General features: G+C 39.5%; 1 protein-coding gene across 2 annotated transcripts in view; it reads right to left on the bottom strand.

Moving 5' to 3' along the window:
- Nucleotides 1–20753, bottom strand: part of LOC146613138 (receptor-type tyrosine-protein phosphatase mu) — a 164447-nt gene that overhangs the window by 88625 nt on the left and 55069 nt on the right. For both annotated transcript variants that reach the window (XM_085378523.1, XM_085378522.1), the window contains exons 4-7: nucleotides 18622–18700; nucleotides 16754–16869; nucleotides 15168–15342; nucleotides 9069–9362 (exon numbers count right to left, since the gene is read on the bottom strand). In XM_085378523.1, coding sequence (XP_085234649.1) covers nucleotides 9069–9362; nucleotides 15168–15342; nucleotides 16754–16869; nucleotides 18622–18700 — 664 coding nt within the window. The remainder of the gene's footprint in view (nucleotides 1–9068; nucleotides 9363–15167; nucleotides 15343–16753; nucleotides 16870–18621; nucleotides 18701–20753) is intronic.

Raw genomic sequence — 20753 nt, forward strand, 5'->3', positions numbered from 1 at the left:
CACGAGGTCACAAAAGAACCCCCAAAAAACATCAAAAGAACTGCCGGCCTCACTTGTATTAGTTAAGGTCAGTGTTCACAATTCAACAATAAAAAGCCTTAACAAAAACAGAGGGGTCCTGGGGGAAATCACTGCTGACCAAAAGAAACACAAAGGGTCGCCCCACATTTGTAAAAAAAACAAAAAAACCAAAAAAAAAAACCAAAAAAAAAACCAAACAATAAAAAAAATGTCTTGATGATCATGAAGACTTTTCAGAAAATATTCTGTAGACTAACGAGACAAGCTGAACTTTTGGAGGGTTTGCATCGCATTACACCTGGCATGAAACCAACATGGCACTTCATAAAAGAACATATCAACACTCGAAGATGGTGGTGGTAGTGTGATGGTCTGGGGTTGGTTTGCTGCTTCGGGACCTGGACGACCTGCCGTTACTTTATGGAACCATGAATTCTACTCCTTACAAGAAGATCCTGAAAGAGTAATTTAGGCAATTTTCTAAAGTTCAAGCACACTTGGGTTACACAGCGGCAATGAATGGCTCAAAATGTTGGTACATCACAATGAATAAAATGCTTGCACCGAATCCAGTGTGTCCTGTTTTTCATAGCTTGAATAAATAAATACGTTACTGTAAAATATTAACTGAACAGTGGGCGGGTTGAGGAGGCAGCATTTGAGTAGTTAAGGGGGCAATTGTTTTTTAAAAACAATGAATTTTATAGTTACTGGGGTTAATAAGTTTGATTATCTGAGATATTTAAATGTGACAAATATGCAAAAAAAAAGTAGAAGAAGAAAGTAGAAGAAATTAGGGATTGGGAAAATACTTTTTCACGGCAGAGAGAGAAACCAAGTCATGTCACCTATTCTGTGTGTCCTTAAGCTTTTATAAAAGCTATTCAGAAGCCTTTCTGCTCTGACTCTTATTTTTTGAATATGCAGTTTAAGTGAAGATCCAAGGCTGTAACACTTCTTTAAGCTAAGGTCAACAGTAAATTGTCACAATTTATATAAATCTTCAATGTGCCCATAGAGAAATGCACTGTTTTTCCCCCACACACACACACATTCCTTCACATACATACCGAAGACTAATGTCATGAACGCTGCCACAAAAGGTCCTTCAGTTTGTTCAGTGTCTACCCTTTGGCACATGGAAGGGATGGGTATTAAGCTACCAACCCTACATTTAGTGGACCACTTATTGCCACCAAAGCTTTGACCACCCAGTGCTTCACATTGGAATATTAGTGAATCTTATTTTGTAGCACTGCTGAATTTTAACCTCAGAATTTCTTAGAGCCAGACAGATTTCTACAAAACCAATACATCTTCTAAGAAGTAGTAAATGCTTGCAATTACTTTATATAACTGGTCCTGAGTCCAACTATCCCCAGGTCAGGTCATCAAATCTTCTTGTCTATCAAAATAAATGGTTTCTTGACATATTAAGTATACATTGGATAAAAAAAGGGGCCGTTTTATACAGTGTAGATTGCACTTTTCAAAGCCTTTTTTTTGACAGTTGAACAATGGTAGAAAAGGGAATAACATTAACCTAAATCAGTCATACCATTATTCATTACTTTGTAAGGTTTTAAAGGGATGACAGTGACAGGAAAGTTGTACTTTTTTGTGAGCGGAACCTACAGAAACCAACTGCGTAACATCCATTTATTTTTCAGAGTTTGTGTGATTCACAGACTTTTCAAGGTCAATATAGCAGTAGTATTCTTCAAAAAGGATCAAAAAGTTCTTTCATTATTTAAGTCATCCTATTTGGAATAATTTGTTCACTGTACATTGCCCTAACACTGTCTTTTTATTAGCAGAATACAAATTCAGCCATAATGAACTTGTGTGTGACACCAAGAGCTTATACCTGAAGCCCCACAGTGTGTAAGCACTAGATTTCTTCTTTTTTCTTTCCCATTTACATGCTTTCAATCCAGCACCTGCTCTTGTTCTGATGTGGATTTGCATGCATCCCATCGTACCATTGTCTTTGTCACAACAGTTCTCTTAACATCTATGGTCCAAAAGTATGCCTCAAGTATGTTAATCCATTACTGGGTAAGAAACCATATTTAGTGAGACATCCTAACTGGCCCCCCTCCCCTCTCCATGAGGTTGGAGAATCGGCGAAGGTTGCAACACAAAAAGTGACATGGCATCTAACTTTATGGTAACAGATATGGTAACTTCAATGACCCTGATTTGTAACAAAAACGAAAAACTTAAGTCCCAAATTTCTTTTAATACCCTCCAATGACGCTTTAGCTCTAAATAAGTGTTGTGGTGAGTCCCCTATAAAGACTTAAACCAGCTTTGTCAATGCATGTACTGTAATCAGCGGTGCTGCAGTATATGAAGAACACAGCCTCCTCTGCTGCTGTCTGTAGTTTTTAAACAGAACCCAGTTGTTGTTTTAAAACGTGATACGAGTTGTGACCAAATGGGAGGTAGCAAGTAAGCAAAGACTTTGCAGAGGGTTTGGTGAATCTTCAGCAGCTAGTAATGCAGTATGTAGAGAAAGTGCTGAAAGATCATTGCTTGAATACTTCGTATAGATTCTAATGCTCATGTTTGCAGGTTGGCTTCAAACTTACTGAGTACTGATGTACAAATTTAGAAGACCTCTGGTGGATGTCTTACACATCAGATGCTTTAAATATTTGGAATTTATTTAACTGTTTTGCTGGCACAGCGATCCCATTCTTCTTTTTGTCCTCATGTTTAAAACACCTCTTTGTCCACTGTGTGACACTATTAAACTGATGTTGTATTGTGGGTGTTATAGTTTATTGTCTATATATATTCTGTTTACTTGTATTTATATTTCCAAAAAACAAATACTTATATCATTGTGTTCAAAACACACAACCCGATAAAATAAAGTTTTGTTAAAATAAATATGGTAAAAATGGTATTAATCAAGGAATTGTGAACATAATTTGAATCCACATAGATTTCTGTACCAGTATCACATCACTGAGATAAATTACTACACTTGAAAAAAATAAAGTGATTATACTGTTTCCAGACTGCCATCATTCTTATTAGCGTCAAAACAGATCTGGTCTTTTACAAATTAACCACGAGGCAAAATGCAAATAACCAACCTCGGCGAGGGTGAACATAATTGCGCAGCTCCTCCCTGCTCTCCACTATTATAAATGAGTGTTTAAGCGAAGGATGATCCCTGATTAACGCAGATTCCCTTGTGTTTAATAGCACTCGGTGCAACAGAATGGCAAAGTAAAAACAAACAGATGAGACTACTCCCACGTGGCATCAGAGCGCAGATGGAGACAACTTATAGATGGAGATGTGGAGTTGGCAGAAGCCGGAGTCTGAGCAGGTGTTTGGACCCAGCATGGACATCATGTACTGCCATTTTTAAAGCGCCCGAGAGCCAGCGGGACAGCGGAGGGCATAGGGTGGAGATGATACACATAGGACAGATCGCTTTTCTACCATGGCAACTAGTATGAAATTATCTCCACTGCATAATAAGTACTTAGTGGAAAGAACATGCCACATGCAGGCCTTACACTGGCTCAATCAGCTTCAAGTGGCTGTAAAACAATTACTTGACTAATAAACTTAATTTATAGAGCACTTTTCTAACAAAGCTGCAAAGTGCTTCAAAGAAAAAAAAATATATATATATACAGTACTGTGCAAAAGTCCTGACCCACGTGCAATTTCTTTGTCGTTCTTTCCAATGATCCACACCTTCTTGTATATTGGGGCTCTTGTTTTATAGACTTTTTTCCCCCCACTCTTTTACAGTCCAGTCCAGTGGCTTAACAATCAGTCCAGTACCACAGGACTGATTGTTAAGCCACTTAACACTGGCCTATGAATGATTAAAGCATATAAAATAGACCTAGTTCAATGGATGAACTGCTGTTGTGTCTACACATAACAGACAACAACCCAATTTTAAATTTTATCTTTTGGCACTTTGTTACTACCAGCCTGCCAAAAGCTTTCATTTTACATAATTTCTTTAGTTAATTCTATGAAAAATGACAACGATAACAGAGTTTGGAAGGCATAAAATAGCAGTTTGCCACAAACAAAGTGATTCCCAAAGGACTATTAGCTGAAGGCATATCTTGGCATGATGTACAGTGTGTCCTTAAACAATTTGACAAAAGCAGAAGTATCTAAAGTAGATGAACAATATCAGAAAGTTAGGTCCCTAAAGAAACTGGGGAAAATCATTTCAGTGAAATCCTGACACAGGACCTTTCGCTTAATCTGATGTTCACCAAGGGCTGAGATATGCCACATCACATAAGGACTTGACTGCGAATTGGTGGCTACAGATCCTATGGCATGATAAAAATATTGGTTCAAATCGTCATGAATATGTATGGAGAAACTCAGGACAGAGATACAGCAGTGAGTGTATACATTGTAAAACACGGTAGACACTCTGGCACGGTTTGGGGACTGCATTACAGCCAATAAAAATGGAAATTAAAATGAATGGAAGTTTACTAATGGAGAAAAGTACCATCAGATTTAGATCCACCATACTTACAAAGCATTAAATTAACAGTGGCTTCATTTTCAGCATGACAATGAATCAAAACACACTGCCAATGCAGTAAAAGCACAAAAGCACACCTGCATAGAAAAGCACTGGGGATGTGAGTGACTAGTACATTAGCAGACTAATCATCGCTGTTGTCACTAGTCAGTAACAGACTTACTAGTTGGTTAATCTATTTTACATTTTAATTGATGCCCAATGCCGGTAAATTATTGTGTTCTAAACATTATGCAGCCATCTGCCTGTTGTAGAGAAACATAACTCTGCTCATCTAGGCCTCATCTTTTTGATAACACTGTTAGAATGAGATTTTTCATGTTCTTCATCTTCATTGCTTGGAGTAAAACGTGTTCATAATGCACGGTGTTGATTTAAGCAGCATGATTCATTTATGATGCTTTTGTCACTAGTTTTTGACATTTTCCATTAAATGGTCCTCAAATTTTACTCAGAGTGTTTTTAGTTTAAGACTAGTGGATTAGTCTAATTTTTTTTCTTCAATTAGTCATCTCAGAACGTAGTCACCGAGAGTTTCCCTAAAAAGCACACACTGAAACAGAATCCAGACCTCAACATTATAGTAGCATTTATTTGTGGGGTCATCTTGAGACATATTTGCCATTTCAGTAAGTCATAGCACTTATCTCTCCTTTTCCTAGTAAAACACAAAGAAATAAGACTTTTGCACAATTCTGTATTAAAAAAAATACATTAAAAAATGACTAAAATATCTGAAAATTTTAAAAAAAGCACACATTTAAAAAATTAAGAATTTGCCAAGAAGTCGGCCTAATCAAAAAGAGCACGAGCCTTATTCAGCAATTTAAGCAAACTGATTAGTAGAGTACATTTGTTAGTTTAGGATAACACATGTAGAAATAGTTTCAAATGTGTAGTGTTGCTGGAACTTGACCTGATTCAATACAAGTCTGTGAATACCTCAACACAAAACAAACAAATATGGGGAAAATAAATTTCCACCAAGACCTCAAATACCGCTCAGACTGCAGATGAGTAGTTGTTTAAGGTTTGGTTATCTGCCTTCCTAGTGTGGGCTGGAAATGGTCTCTCTGTGTGAGATGGTCTCTCAATAATGTTGCCAAAATGCAGGGCAACATGCTGTGATCCTAGGGCACCACCTGATAATACATTGCTTTCCTTCAAGTAGCACTTACAGAGTGTGGAGGACTCTCAAGTGGTAAACAACTTCACAAATTTCACATGGAAGGGCAGCATGGTTACCAAATGCTTTTCACTTTCAGCTCAGAAATGTTTGCCAGAAGGAAAAGGAGCAAATGACAAATGTTAACTTGTGAATTTCAGCGTCAACAGTCCATAGACACGAGGATATGCAAAAGCAAAATGCAGTTTGAATCACTCTGCAAACACTTGAAACCAACAAATAACCTCCCTAAAGCAATCACAGAGCCTTGGATGAGACGCTCTTTTGTTGTTCACCAGGAAAGTAATGAAGGTTCTTCATGGGAAAGAAAACCTTTCAAGGCCCTTTCTTCCTCCTGCCTCTGAATTGAATTGGTGGCGTCCTTGCATTATACATTCTCCGTTTTACAGAAGATTGAATTACAGCATCCTTTGTCATCAGAAACATTGCTCATTTTGCGAAGTGACCAAAGCATGGCTATGAATAATGATGTGAGTGGCAGTACTCTAAAGTGGCCACAGATTTTCATTAGCGCCCCCAGACAGCAGTACAGGGAGAAGGGGAGCGAGTCTCTGGGCCTGTCTGTATCAACATTGATGTATCACATGGCCCAGTGAGTCTTAACCGTTCAATTAGGAGCACTGCTGAGGCCCAGCCTGTCAGTGGGACAGACCAGCAGAGAGCTGGGCAAGATCAAGAGCTGCTTCCTCAAACACACTTCAGGAGCCACAGCCATCAATCTCGCAACAGTGACGGCAGGTGGCCAAAGGAGCAGGACCCCTGCAGAATCTGGACCTAACTCAGGTAGGCTCATTCATCCCTATCAACCAGACTAAAAATGAACAAGCTCGTGACCTTCACAGCAGGGAGACGGGGGGTTACACCCTGGGCAGAAAGGGGAGAAGAATTTAATTTTCATCAGCATTTTTCCGGACACCAAACGGCATTAGCCGAGGAAACTGCTGAGGCTCGGTTTGTTTTGTTCCTCATGTTGGCATCCTAGCACACAGAGGGAATTTAGCTAGTTAATGTTGTGAGAAGGGCAATTTGTACAGTAACATCAAAGTGTTTATCTAAATGTTTGAGTTTAAATTCCCACAGTACAGCAGCGATGTAATAATCCAAATTTAAGGAGCCACTGTGCTTCAAAAATATTATCAATCTGTGTTGGTGATAAATTAAAAAGCTTTAAGTCTGTTTGGAATGAGAATTAAGCAGAATAAACAAGTAGTTATGAAGTTAATCATGTGGTAGGCCTGTCCTCCGCTTTATATATCTGAGGGCCACCACAAATAATCACTTATGTCATGGTTATTGTTCCGCTGAGACACAGGCGTTCAGTCTTTCTTTTCCATGAAAAACTTAAGATTGCGCCATTGTTCCAGGTGCAAATGCAAAAGAAAAAAAAAAAAAAAAAAAAGCCTTTCCAAAAATCTATGGCTGGGAACAATGACAACACACAGGGGCTTCCTCTAAACAGAAAAATAATTACCAAGTAAAGCAGCAATGATATATGTCGAGCAATTACCAGATTCAGTTATTTACTTCAAATGCAATGAGGCTTTAGAGAAAACACAATGCAGCTTCGCAAACAATGGAACCCTGATGGCTATTTGTTGTATGCAGGGGATGATTCGTTAAACGGGGGGGGGGGGGGGCTCTTTTGAACGGTTTGTTTGTAAATGTACGTTCAGGACTGTACAAACACAACAAAGTTGAGGCAGTAACTGAAGGAACTGCTTGATCTGCTTTGACCACCGACCTTCCACTATGTTGATCCATATAATTCAACAGGGAATAAAAACTTAATAAAGCCCATTGGGTTGGAATGTTGCAATGCTCTTCCAACGAAAGTGAAAGTTTAAATTCAAGCTGTTAGTGGGTGTTGTCTGACATCTTACAATGTGGACAGTCTTAAAGGAAGAGAACAGATTGTGATATCAAATGATAACGGCGCCGCCTGAATACACAATTAGATGCATAGAAAAACAAGATGCGTAACAAAATACATCTTGGGTCGTCTAGCTTATTTTGTAAACAGAAGCAGAACAGCATGGTGGTATAGCGGATCAACATCCTGGATAAAATGTATCATCATTGGTATTTGACAAGGTAGTCCACCCTTAGTTTTCAGCAATCTGAGCTGCCACAGATGTTACCATTATTTTTGGATCCATAACAATTATTAGCAAAGGGTTGTAGCTTATTCACAAACTGAAAAATTAACAGGCTGTCGAGTCCCCACAAAGAAAATTCACCTTAATATGATTATCTATGTGACAGTCTGTCATTAGAACTAGCTAGAGATGGGTGTTTATATTTAAACCTCTGACATTTAGACTCTGGTGTTCTCTTTGCTGCTTCTTTCCAAGATGCAGAAAAAAAAAGGCAAATGTTCAACATCTGGCAAAAAAATTAAAAACAAAGTAATTTTTTAAAGTAATTTATTTACTTGGGAGGAAAATCATCTAACCGCTTCCATTTGTCGAGGGCGGAACAATTTAAGATGAGAGAAATTGCTCCTGAGCCAGAATAACAATCTGAACAACAGCCAGTGCTCATACTGCGTTCGGGTTTTTGTTTTGTTTTAGCTCTGTTGTCTTTCGTGCAACAAAAATAGTCGAAATATAAATGACAGATTAAAACATATGAAATCAGTCTATATCATGTAAATGAGAACTGACTCAACAAGAGAAACATTGGCAGGTAAATGTGACCTTACTTATTTTCCAACAATATTGGCTTTTACCAATGTTTGACCATTAAATCAGTACATCACTAGTGTGATGGATAAAGTGACCAAGGATTTACAAGAGTTCCTGGAATGGAAATATAGTGCATGCAACTACAATTAGACAGATACTGATATGCATAGGAAGAAGTCTTTGGTATCCAAATACTGGAGCAAATTTACAGTTACCCCATGAACACAAAGAAAAAGACTGGGTATATGAATTTAGTGCTTACTTGCTCAGTCACACTAGAGTAAAATTAGAAGGACAATTAGGAAAAATAGGACATTGACTAGGAAAATAATTGGTCAAACTGTAATTTAGTGACTGGCTGAAAGAAGTTGTGGCAACCTTATGCAAAGACTGAGCATTCAACAACCTCGGGCGAGCAACTTTGATCACAAGGTAATGGTACATGTCGCCTGGAGGCAAACTGCATCCAAACAATAGTGGTCAGCATTTATTCAACTATGTATTTGTATTACTCAAAACATGAGCCTATTCATTTGACGCAGCAAAACAACATGCAAGTTTAAAAAAAAAAAAAAAAAAAAAAAAATTCTAGTGGTGTTGTGCAAGTAATTAAAATTTTTGGCCTTACCAGCACATTTGGTCCTGGCCTTAAGAGGGGGCCCAGGAGCTCCAGTGCCTCCCTCCAGAGGTCTGGTCAGCAAAACACTGATCTCATACTCTGTGTCTGGATCCAGGTGGCCAATCTTGTGTGTGGTCTTGTCTACAGGCTGCAGGTCATACATGGTCCCAGACACAGTGCGGTATTCCACCTCCCTGTCAATTATTGGACCGTCTCCGTTGATGGAATTGGCGTTGAGCTGGATCCAAAGATAGGTGGCACCAACAGCAGTCAGCTGGGGTGGTGCAATAGGCACTGGGGGCTCTAGGAAAACAAAAAGTTGTTTTGTCTTTGTTTTTTTGTGACGATAAGTAATCAAACTGTAATTGTGGAAAGTTTTCACATTAAAAAAAAAAAAGCAATTATGTACTTTTGGTTTGTGTAAAAAGCACAAAAAAAAAAAAAGTCTGCAGATGAACACTTGCAAGTGAACAAGAGGCCCAAAATCAATACCTTCTGTTAAACCAAATCAACCACATCAAAATTCTCTAGAAGCACATGAAGAATATCTTCATGTTTTCAAATAATCAACGTACTCAACAAGAGCCCTGTAACAATCAATAGTTCCAGTTTGATGAATGGAATCTCTCATCAGTAGTACACTGTGCCATGTAATCACATACATTTTAAAAGTGACAGCAGCCCCTCACAGAGGAGTAAATAAAGTTACCCAGACCTTGGTAAATGGTGCTCCCATTAAACAATGTATTGATTTCAATCAGAGGACTTCTATGGAAAAGCCTTTGGTTATGACAGCTATGGTAGGCGATTCTGGGAGCGTTTTATTAAAGACTGCTGTCGGATTTTTACAATTTATTTAAAGGTAAAGAGCTGACTGTTAGGCCTAAAAAACAAACACGCTCAGTATTAACCGTGTAATCTATTCATACTATATTATAATAAGCTACTATGACAAATTAATTGATAACGCCAAGTATTTCTAGATCATTCAGAATAACCACATACACTATATGGACAGAAGCAATGAGTCACCACCAGCACAAGCTGCTTGCTTTCCATAAACCAATACCATTAAGATCCTGGTGCACAATTTCTTTTGCTGGAATTAATTTTTGCTGAGAAACATCTCAAACTCTGCAGTTATTGAGACAGCAGTGTGTTTGTGACTTTTATGCACTATGTGACCCTGTTTTGCAACTTTAAGCAGTCTGACACTTCATTGCTGAGTTGTTGTGGTTCTTAAACACTTTGCAATAATACCACTTACATTTTATCATGTAAAATGTAGGAGTGAAGAATGTTTTTACAAACTACTTGTTTCCTATTGTCGCTTCCTATTACAGTGCCACGGTCGAACATGAATAAATGCAGCCAAGCACATAAACCAGAGTTACAGTACAGGTGTTTTAGATAAACACTGTGAGGTTAACCTAAAACAATGCATTAATTCATTACCACCACAAAAACAGCTTATAAGTAATGGTAGCTGTCATTATTTAAGTAAACTAAAATGTAAAATCAGATATTGGTGTAATGTTGTATTAAGTGGAAAGATATTTGCACAAGTCCACCCCTCCCCTCCCCTGCAAAAGAAAAAAAACAACAAAATAATGAGAAATTGAAGGGAAGGAGAAGAAGCACTTTAACCTTCAATGTTTGAATTGACAGGAAAATATAATATTAAAAATAAAGTTTCTCTTTCAGACAAATGTAGCGTTCAATGACAACCTTGAAGACGACCTTTTCTTTGTTATGTCATCTGTATTTTCCTAATCCAACTTAAACCTCGTGCCATTTCTTGTTTAATGGTGCTTCTCGAAATGTCAGGTTTTTTCCGACATCAGGACTGCTTCATCATATAACCAGGTAAGGAGTTGCTGCACTAACATTTGAGCGGTTGCCAATGGAAACTTCTGAAGTAGTTTTATACTTCTGTGTTTACACCTTTAAGCCAGTTTTTGACCAAAAATAAATAAATAAATAAATCTCATTTAAAAAGGTCACAGTGATTTACAGAGGCTGCAAAAATTTCCATTTCAATAAAATGCATATTGGATTTGTTCCTTTTATTGAATTAATGTAAAATTTTGTTCAAATTACCATTTGAAGATTCAAACAGCAATACACAGACAACACCCTGAGAAAAAGGTCTCTGGGTACAACCAAAAATCTAAAACTGTCAAAGAAGAGCCATGACCAGCGGCTGCGGAATTGCTCAGGAATCTACCCTGTCACATACTACAATAGTTGCATGTCCTAGCGACCCCAGTGAGCAGCTCTAATGAGGGTACACGTAACAGAATAATACCATTAGTCACCCGGCTGCTTCTCATGGAGTTGTCATGGAGAGGCACAAGTCCACAGGCAAATGAGGTGTCCAACAGAGAACTGGAGGCTGTTCCTCAGCAGATGGTTACCCCACAGTGACCTCAGCTGCAGGTCCCACTAAACTCCCACTAATCCAAGCTTCTAGTGTTGCTGTCAAACATCACCTAAAGCGAACCAGATAATCCACCAGGTCTTCTTCAACACTTACACATTGTGCAACAGTCGGCACGTTGGAGCCAGACAGGGAAATAAGGTGACCCAAAATCTGAGTTAAACCATTGGCTTGTTTTGATGGTCTTTTATGGTCTGTTGTTTTGCCCTTAAAAGGGATTTAACTGAGTTAAGTGGCAATATGTTCAGATTAATTTAAGCAACAGAAAACAGCACATGCTCATTCTGTACTATCAGTATGATGAAATTGAGAAAAATATGCTTTTTTATATATTTGAAAAGATCAAATGTGACATTATTGGTTTCAGAGAACAGCACTTTTTGATAAAACAACAAATTTAAAAGAAATTTCCCGAAATCACAACTTAGAAACTTAATACTATATCCTGCATCCACAAAAGCACATCATGTAACCATTATCAGATTTTGACACATTTATCAACACACTCATTCTTCAATAACGCCTTAATAAGGGCCACAAAATATGGCAAACTTCCTAGCTGCTGACCTAGTCATGATGATTCACAGAAGCCACACAGCACAAAATGTAACCAATTGGTTAATAAAAATGACTTAAGCCCTGTTACTCCATCCAGCAAGACCTATTTAGTCATCCAAGCAATTTTTTGTTCTTTGCAGAGAGCACGCTTTCATATGCACTGCGCTGCATGGTTCAGTTCTATTGTTGCAGATGTCACTTGAGACCATTTCTGCAAAAGACTAAACAGCATGATGTATTACAGCAATAAGCATTTCATTTAAGTTTGAAAAGTTACTGATTCACAAAGACAACAGCAGCTTATGGTGATGAAATAATTCCTGTAGGTGCAGTAATCCCCTGTTCAACAGCCATAGCAGATGCACTGAAAACAACAGATTACTGGTGTGAAATGCACTCAAGTGCTGGAACATTTCAGGATATTAACAACTAATTTCCCAATGTTTAAGCCTTAGCAGGGCAGCTTTGAAGCAGCGGGGCCCTGGAAAGGTCTTCGAGCTGAGCCCGGTGCTAGCTGGAAATGTGTGACAGTCCACAGATGACAGTGGCGACCATACGCGGGGTCAGCGAGCAGCTGTTGTCGCGATGTTGACCAGACAGGCAAACGGCCTGGCAACAGCTGCGCCCTCTTCTACCACAGCACCTGCCTGCCTTCCTGCCAGAACACAATCACACAACTGCACATTATGCAAAAAAAAACATCAAAAGGAACCACTATACAAGGACTTGAAACTGTTGAAAGTGTCAATTATATTCCAATTTTTATTCAGTGATTAATCTTCATTTGTAAAGTTTCACTGACAAATGTTTGTTCGGTAAAACTAAAAGCAGAACAGCAGCACTTTAAACCCATCCTCCAATAGGGGTGACGACCCTGGTCGTATAGAAGTCTATAGGCAAACAGCCCTTTGGCTCACTCATCCGTTACCTCAGTAAACCCTTTTCTCATGAGTTCATAGCCTCAGCTGCTAGATTTGAATCTTATTCGATGCAACATGATGTTTATGTTGTAAAGATGATCCTCATTAGACTAGAAAAAGGATGCTAAAGCAGGACATGCAAACCAGTGAGAGATTCACAGTACCAACATCCATTTTTTTAATGCAATGTATGTATTTGACAAAGCAATCTTTTTCATTTTTGACTTACATCAGTCGACTTTTCAAAAGTTTTTTTACATGTTATTTCTAATAATTCACAGCATACACACCAACTAAAGACATGCACACACTCACGTTCCTACCCATTTGCCATCCACCACACAGAGCACGATAATAAGGGCTGCCACTCTTCTCTGTTCTTAGGTTAGACCTCATCGTTTATAAATCCTTCTTTCAGTTGTCTGTTACATCCCCTGATCCTCTCTTGTTAAGATGCAAGAGGTCCTCATTATGATGTGCGCTTTCCTAAGTGGGCTGCTGTGAGTAAAGAATTGATCTGCTCCTAATATGAGAAGAGGTGGCCAGAGGAAAATGAGGAGCTTGACTGGCTGGCCTTCGATTTTCGGTGGCTATTCTCATTAGTGCCGACACAGTTGCACCTCCGCATTGTTCAGTTAGTAACATTGCCAAGTATACTGTGTTAGAGCTCAGCAAATGCTTTGCAGGCTCCAGGTGATTCTAACCAGGGCAAGAAAAGAGCCAGCACTTGGACAAGAAGTAATTATCCTTCTTTCAAAACCACCGGCTGCACTACAGGAGAGCTCATCACAAGGGGGGACACCGGAAGGGTGCAGCTCTGGGCCAATCCGCAAATACATGCAGTGCACTTCCACATAGGCACATAAATCTGATGGAACACTGGCACGAAAGGCAGAAGTGATTATCAGGGATAATCAAGCATTCACTCTCCTCATGTTGAAGGAAAAGGCAGTGTATGGTAATGAGGGGTGGGGGGGGAGAGCCGGCGTGCGACTGTACCAGGCTCATAATCCACAGAATCGCTCCATGGTCACTCCAAAAACGAGTCACGGGCGCGGTGAATACACATTTAAAGAGGATTTACAACTCAGACTCATTGCTAGGAGGGTTAAGCACTTGTTTTATGACTGGTACGATAAGGCGAGATATCAGCATTTTATGTGGGACACTCATAAGTGTGAAAACGCCTCTTTTCCTCTTTTAACGAGCTGGCTTATGCTAAAGTCGTTGAAGTGTGACATCTCTGTTGAATTTAAAGTGGAATGACTTACAAGACTTGATTCACCCCTAAATATAGAAAATTACGATATTTTAAATATTTATGATGAAAGCACTTTAAATTTAAGAGGTTTGTCTTGAGTAAGAAGAAAATATCTACACGGTAACACACTGGAAGCAGTTATCAGCAAAAATATTGCTCTCGTGTAGGTTTGTGCAAGCGTGAGGATGTGCAAGTGATTGTGTTGCTGAATTTATGCACAAGTGTGGTTTTGAGTGCCTCCAATGTGTCAGTAAATTTTCTTTGAGTACACCACTGAAACCCACTGATACACTCAGGCAGAGAGACTTTATCTCCCTCTACGCTCTGCTGTGTCTGGGCCCAGCCATTCTCGCATGATTGACAGACCTCGATCTGGACAGCCAGGATTAAACCTATCAATCACATAAAGCTTGAAGACAAAAAAAAAAAAGAAAAGGGGAAGGAGAAAAAAATCAGGACCATAAATTCAATTGAGAGCACAGCAAGAAAATTGAGGTGAAGAAATATAGAAGGCCATTACTGGGCTATAGGGCTGTAGGAAAGAGAGGCCTTGCTGGATTTAGTTTCGGACGACTCCATAAATTCATATCAAATGACTGCAGGAGTGAAATATCAGTGAGGTTACTGTAAACCTTGGTGCCTCTTGCCTTTGTGATCTTTTAGGGGGAATTGTGCTCAGTCAAGGACAACCTTTGCAGAGGAAGTATTAAAGTCCTCTGGATAACAAATCAACATAAAAAGCTAGTATTTTTAGTACTGCCTTAGAGGACATTTTCATCTACAAACACGCAGCAGTTCCTGTTTATCTCCCGTTAACTTTGCTGAATGCATGAAGGTCATGCGGATGGAAAACATTCCCGCTTTCTGCCTTGTTTTCACTGAAATAGGTCGGTTTTGCATTTTTACTCTGCTTTGGGACAAATACTCACGTTTTATGGTTAGTTCACCATAATTGGACACTCCAACCCCTTTGTCTGAGTGGACAATGCAGCGGTAGCGGCCCGAGTCGCCCTTGGTTGTGTTCTCCACATCGAAAGTGCCTATGAAGCGGCGGTTGTTCCAAGGTTTAGTGGCTTTCATTGGGGCCTCCCGTCCACCCATGCCCTGTTTGGAACAGAGACAAACGCACAAGTGAACCTCCAAAATGGAAAGGTTTAATAAGCAAAGTGGCCTGACCTTGTGTTTTTTTAAAAAAACTCTGTTTGAGTGTACTTGTCCCCTGTTCTTGTGCGTGTTTGTTTGTGTCCTATCGTTCCCATTGGTGGTTGATAGTGGGGATACATTTATCACACTGGAATGCACGCGCACACACAAACACAGTGGGCTCTCCCCAGCTGTCACCCCTCACAGCAGGCAGATGGGGGACATTTGTTCATTAGAAATATTTCTTCATTACTGTCATCGGGGGACTTCACTTAATGTTTGTTTTCCAGCTCCTGTGCTAATGAGGACGTGTTTGTTAAAATGATGGAGTACCTGGCAGAGGACCTTTACCCAGCGTCATGCTCCCACTGATCACATGTGTGACAGTGTGCTTAGCAGCAGAGCCAGCAGGGTTATGTCTGCCAGATGCACTACCTTCGCTGTTCAGAACAAGGTCAATTCGAGACTGCTGTGCAGAACAGTTGTGCCAGATATAGTACACAGTATCCACAGAGCCCACGTGTATATAGGTTAAGACAATACTGCAGTGATCTGAAACAACCCTAATCCCCCAACCTCCCAGATGCAAAGGTCTCTGGGAATCTGGTGAGCAGGTGAAATCTCAAACAAGGGCAAAACAGAGCAATGTGTGAATGTCTCAGCTTGAAATTGTCAAATGGAGCACAGAATGAATTTTAATGGCTGCAAGAGTTTCCTGAAAGAACGGGTGGCAACCAAGTATCAGTATCTTTGTATGGGCTTTGAAAGTAATGACGGTTCAGTGATAAAAGATCAAAAACAACCAGACTTTAAACCACTGATCCTTTCCTCCATCCGTATTCCCTACATCTTATTCCAAGGTGCAAGTCCAGAAACTTCTTTCTATAATCGTTGTACTACTGTGCCACCCAGAATGAATAATGTGCAACAGTGGTAAATCCTACCGTATCTTCTTTTACAAACATACATACACTCAGTGCTCTGTATGATCCCTATGCTTTTTTTCCTTATGATTTGTATCCATTTATACTTTTTAAATAGTTTTGACTGTAAATGAGCTCAGTGATTTTTCCAATCTTAAAAAAAATAAAAAATAAAAATAAAAATAGATGTCAGTGGATATTTGCTTTAACATGATGTTGAAAAGGCTAATTGTCACTGGTTACTGTCCTGATTTCACCTGCTAAGACGTTGAGCTGGAAGTTACTCTAGCTGGGTCACAAAATTTTTATTTCAGTATTTAGCTTGATTGTTTGAAAACTGTCATCTATTAAAGAAAAAAAAAAAGCTTAAACCAGAAGAGCCCGCTAAGTAACAAATATGCATTTCAGAAGTGTAAAAAAAAAACAAGATAACAACATCTCTTACGTACCTGAAGCCAGAGGCGGAAGTTGTCCCGCTTGCGTCCGTTGACAGTGCAGTGAAAGGACGCAGTCTGTCCGGCATTGACCTCCACACCCTTTATAGTCAGGAAATGAGGAGTATTCACTGTGGGGGAAAAAAGGCAAACGTTTGTACAATATGCAATATGCAAAATATATTTTGTGGTGATATGAAAAGATCTGAGTTTGACAACTCTGATCTGATTCTGACAACTGGAGTCGAGAGTAGCCACTCTATAGCCACATCTTAACTATGCTACTATCAGATTTTACACTGAGAAAAGCATCCTTGAAAAGAAAACCCCCACCACCACCACCGCACACAGTACGCAACACCCTTAAAGCCCAAGGCTACCATCATTTTGTGAGAAAGATTCACCAAAAATGAGACACAATCTCAAAAAAATGAGTTCAATCTCTCACCTACCAAAAGTCCAATTTCTACTCTCTTTTACTGAATTCTTCCAGTGATTGAGGCGGGTTTTTCTTTTTTTATCAAAAAGCATTATTCTCTCGTCTCCAACTGTGCTCATTATCAGTACGCTCACTGACTGGGATAGTCCACAGAAAGTAACTTATGTAGAACATTTTTGATTAGTATCGCTATTCTGCATAGAAAAATGGGGCATTTCAGTGGAGCGACCTTGATTCGAAACATAACCAAATCTCTAAAGACTTGGCAAAAGCTAATTCTATCACTTTCATCATCAAGACTTTCACTTCTATTTAATATTTTACAACCTTGTCTTTGAACTATACCTCCTTTATAACTTTGTCATGTCAATCCATCCAGCACCATATATATCTATATATATATATATAATATATTGTCATTGCAAATGTCTTTAATGACGGAAGGAGAGGCAGACCGCCCAGTGGCATAATCACACCTTAGATATTCCACATGGTCATATAAATAGAAAATGAATTGGCTGTGCTCCACTGATGAGTTGCTCTGATCATTTTGCTTATCATTCAAGAATACCCAAGTGCCACTAAGTGGATCATTGATCGACTCGCATTTAAACACAGGCCTCGTCATGAGACCTCATTGATTTACTCAAATACATTTATATGCAACACCTATTTCTATATAAATCCATTTTATTGACATGACATTTGTAGGAATTCAGCTGCTTTCAAATGGTTAGCATGTCATTAGTGCCTGACAATCAGAGCTTGATACTTCAGCTATGAGCAGTAGAGTAAAGCATAAATCAATTGATGAAAACCCTTGTGGTATTGATTTAGATTTTAGAATGTGGAGCGCCATATGGACTAATGCGACTCTCAGCACAGAGAAGAATAGACCTGAAGAATACTGAGGAGGCTTCTTGCTTCTGCTCCCACAGCAGCAGCCTATCCAAAAAGCAGAAGCCGAAAGATTCTAAATATGCGAGTGATTACTCGTTCATTACATCTGTAGTGCACTCTGAAGTGCTTCTGCTTATATTCAGCGAGGGATAGCAGAATTCTGAACAGATGTTGACGAGATACTTTACTGAATATCCTTAAGGGAGGGGGGGAAAAAAATTGTGGAATCCAAACAAGAAGCAGCATAATGTATGATAGGATTTGTTTCTCATCCCCCTTTTTTGACTATTTCTACCATCTCTCAAAGGATAGATTTAACAGCGCTAGTGACACTTCTGCTTGTCAACTATGTGCTCATAAATCTTAAGGGAGCTAGGAGGAGGGAGACTCGCACTTGGATTGACTGTAGAATATTCTTTGAAGGCCTTTTGTTTGACTGGCAGGCCCTGAATAGAACAGTGACACAGGTATTTGGGAGGGTGTCATGGAAAGGACAATCACTGTTTGATGATATTCTTTTATGGTGACGGAAAAAAGGACTTACTGCACTGGTGGCCCTGGACCACAACGTCTTTGATGGCCAGCAAGCCTCGCTGCCCTGAGGTTACGGCTTCAAACACAATCTGAGGAAGAGAAAGGAGAGTTATAACACCAATGACAAATGACCACATCTTCAAATGACACCTGAGTAAGGCTGTCTGTGCGCATAAAGAAGTCCAGCTCTTGCTAATGCCCCCTGCTCCATAACCGGCCTGCAGCTGGTGACACAGCAAAATTAAAGTGTCATCTCTTACACGAGGAGGGACAGTTGCCTGTAACATTTGCTGTGTGGTGAGTGTTATTTAGTTGACAAGTTTCCATCTCTGACAAGACAAACTTGAAAAACAAGTGCAACTGTGCTGTGTGGGACTAGAGTAACCCTATTTTAAGGGTCAAGAGCTCCTGCAAAACAAATGGTCCAAAGCCCTGTCGGAGGGTGCGTCCTTGCAGAATGTCAGAGTTATGCACTCGATGGTCTGCAGCGTGATAAAAAGGGAAACAGAATGCCAGTCCCTTCCCAAACTCAGGGTGTGGTGCAGAGACCCATTACACCACATGTGCTACAGCTACACATGTTTGGCGTGCCACGATTCCCTAAATACAAGCTTGAATCTTCCGGTGAAACTCATACATTACTGGTCGTGTTCAATGTGTGGCGTCACCCAGAAACTTATGTCCTGCTACTGCCACACACATTTATCTCTGAGATTCTCTTTGTAGCCTAGGAATGTGAAGGCGGAGATAGTTACCATTGTCATCTGGGAGGCAGGATGCCTTCAGATAAGGCTGTCTAATTATAAATTTCTTTTTCTGTCTCATGAAATATGAAAGTGAGTGTCTTGGGTGCCAATTATGGCCTCATTACAGACTAATTTAAAGGAAATTAAAAGGCCAACCACTCTATATATCGCCACCAGACAAATGAACTGGCCCCCACACTCTAATTGAAATCCTTTGTTTGTGCAACAGACATCAGTCAGGCTGCCTAATAGCTGTGATATAATTGATTCCAACATCAATAATAGTGCAGTGCATAATTGGGCCTGACCCACAGAGTGAAAATGTTCGCATGGGACGAAGCTGTTGATATCACAGGAAAGTTCACCATTCTCATTTGTCAGACGTACAGACAGTGAACCCAGCGTTCAATGCCTACATCGCCACATGGGTTATCCATAAGGGGCTTGGCTAAGTACAGCATTACAGCAGAATTGATTAGCTCTGCCGTGGACTCTGCTGTATTAAAAATCAAGATAGATAACCACATTTCTGTTTTTCACTCCTTTTTTTTTTTTAGGGTAAACCATAGGTTTTTATCTTATGCACAAAGTATTTAAATAGCACACACATGACAGTCATAGCTTCCAGATTAGTGAAAATTATATTGTTTTGCACAATGATCAGCAGTTCTGGAAATAAATGACAATGTCAATTAAAGATTTAGGGATAGCCTGACAGGAGTAATTATCAAAAGCTGAAATGCTCAAGCCTTACTGGTAATTAAAAAATAATTTCCAAGTATCAGGTGGCTTCCCTTTGACAATTGCGTAGGTTACCATGCAATTAAAGATACCTATAATTAGCACCATGTTGTTAATTAGTGACAACTTGAAGCACTGGTCTCCTTTCTTGACTGTTGCTGAGTTCATTAGCATCCTCACATTTGACCATGTTGTCAGTCTTGGAACAATTACAAACAAAGCTGGGTTTAAAGGCAACAGATGCTGGAAATTTCCCTCGACACACTGGTAAACAAAATGAGTAATCTCGGGTCTAACCACTCACCTTAGATGCAGAAATTTATTGAAACGTAACCACGCATGTCAAAGGGTTCAGCTGTCACTGAAATTGCAATTCGTTTGTCAGAAAGAAGCAGCAGTTAATGTCAAAGTGTCTGAACTTTCTGAAGCTCTAACTTGGTACTTAAAAAGGTCTGCAAGCAGAGTAAATGCAAACACAACAAGCTGTGCTTCTGAGGCAGACTCTTTTAGTCTTTACATGTCTTGAGCCAAACTGAAAACATTTAACCAGGCAGGCTTTGCTTTATTATGTCACAAAAGTCAAAATCTTGCCAACAGTGAACAGTGACTATTACTGGTAATAGCAGCACATTCTGTTCTGCTCAACTGTTGCCTT

Source organism: Diplotaxodon limnothrissa, linkage group LG18, assembly GCF_057381915.1.
Source record: "Diplotaxodon limnothrissa isolate DT_005_m linkage group LG18, D_limnothrissa_male_GT1.1, whole genome shotgun sequence".
In the NCBI taxonomy this organism is placed as follows: domain Eukaryota; kingdom Metazoa; phylum Chordata; class Actinopteri; order Cichliformes; family Cichlidae; genus Diplotaxodon; species Diplotaxodon limnothrissa.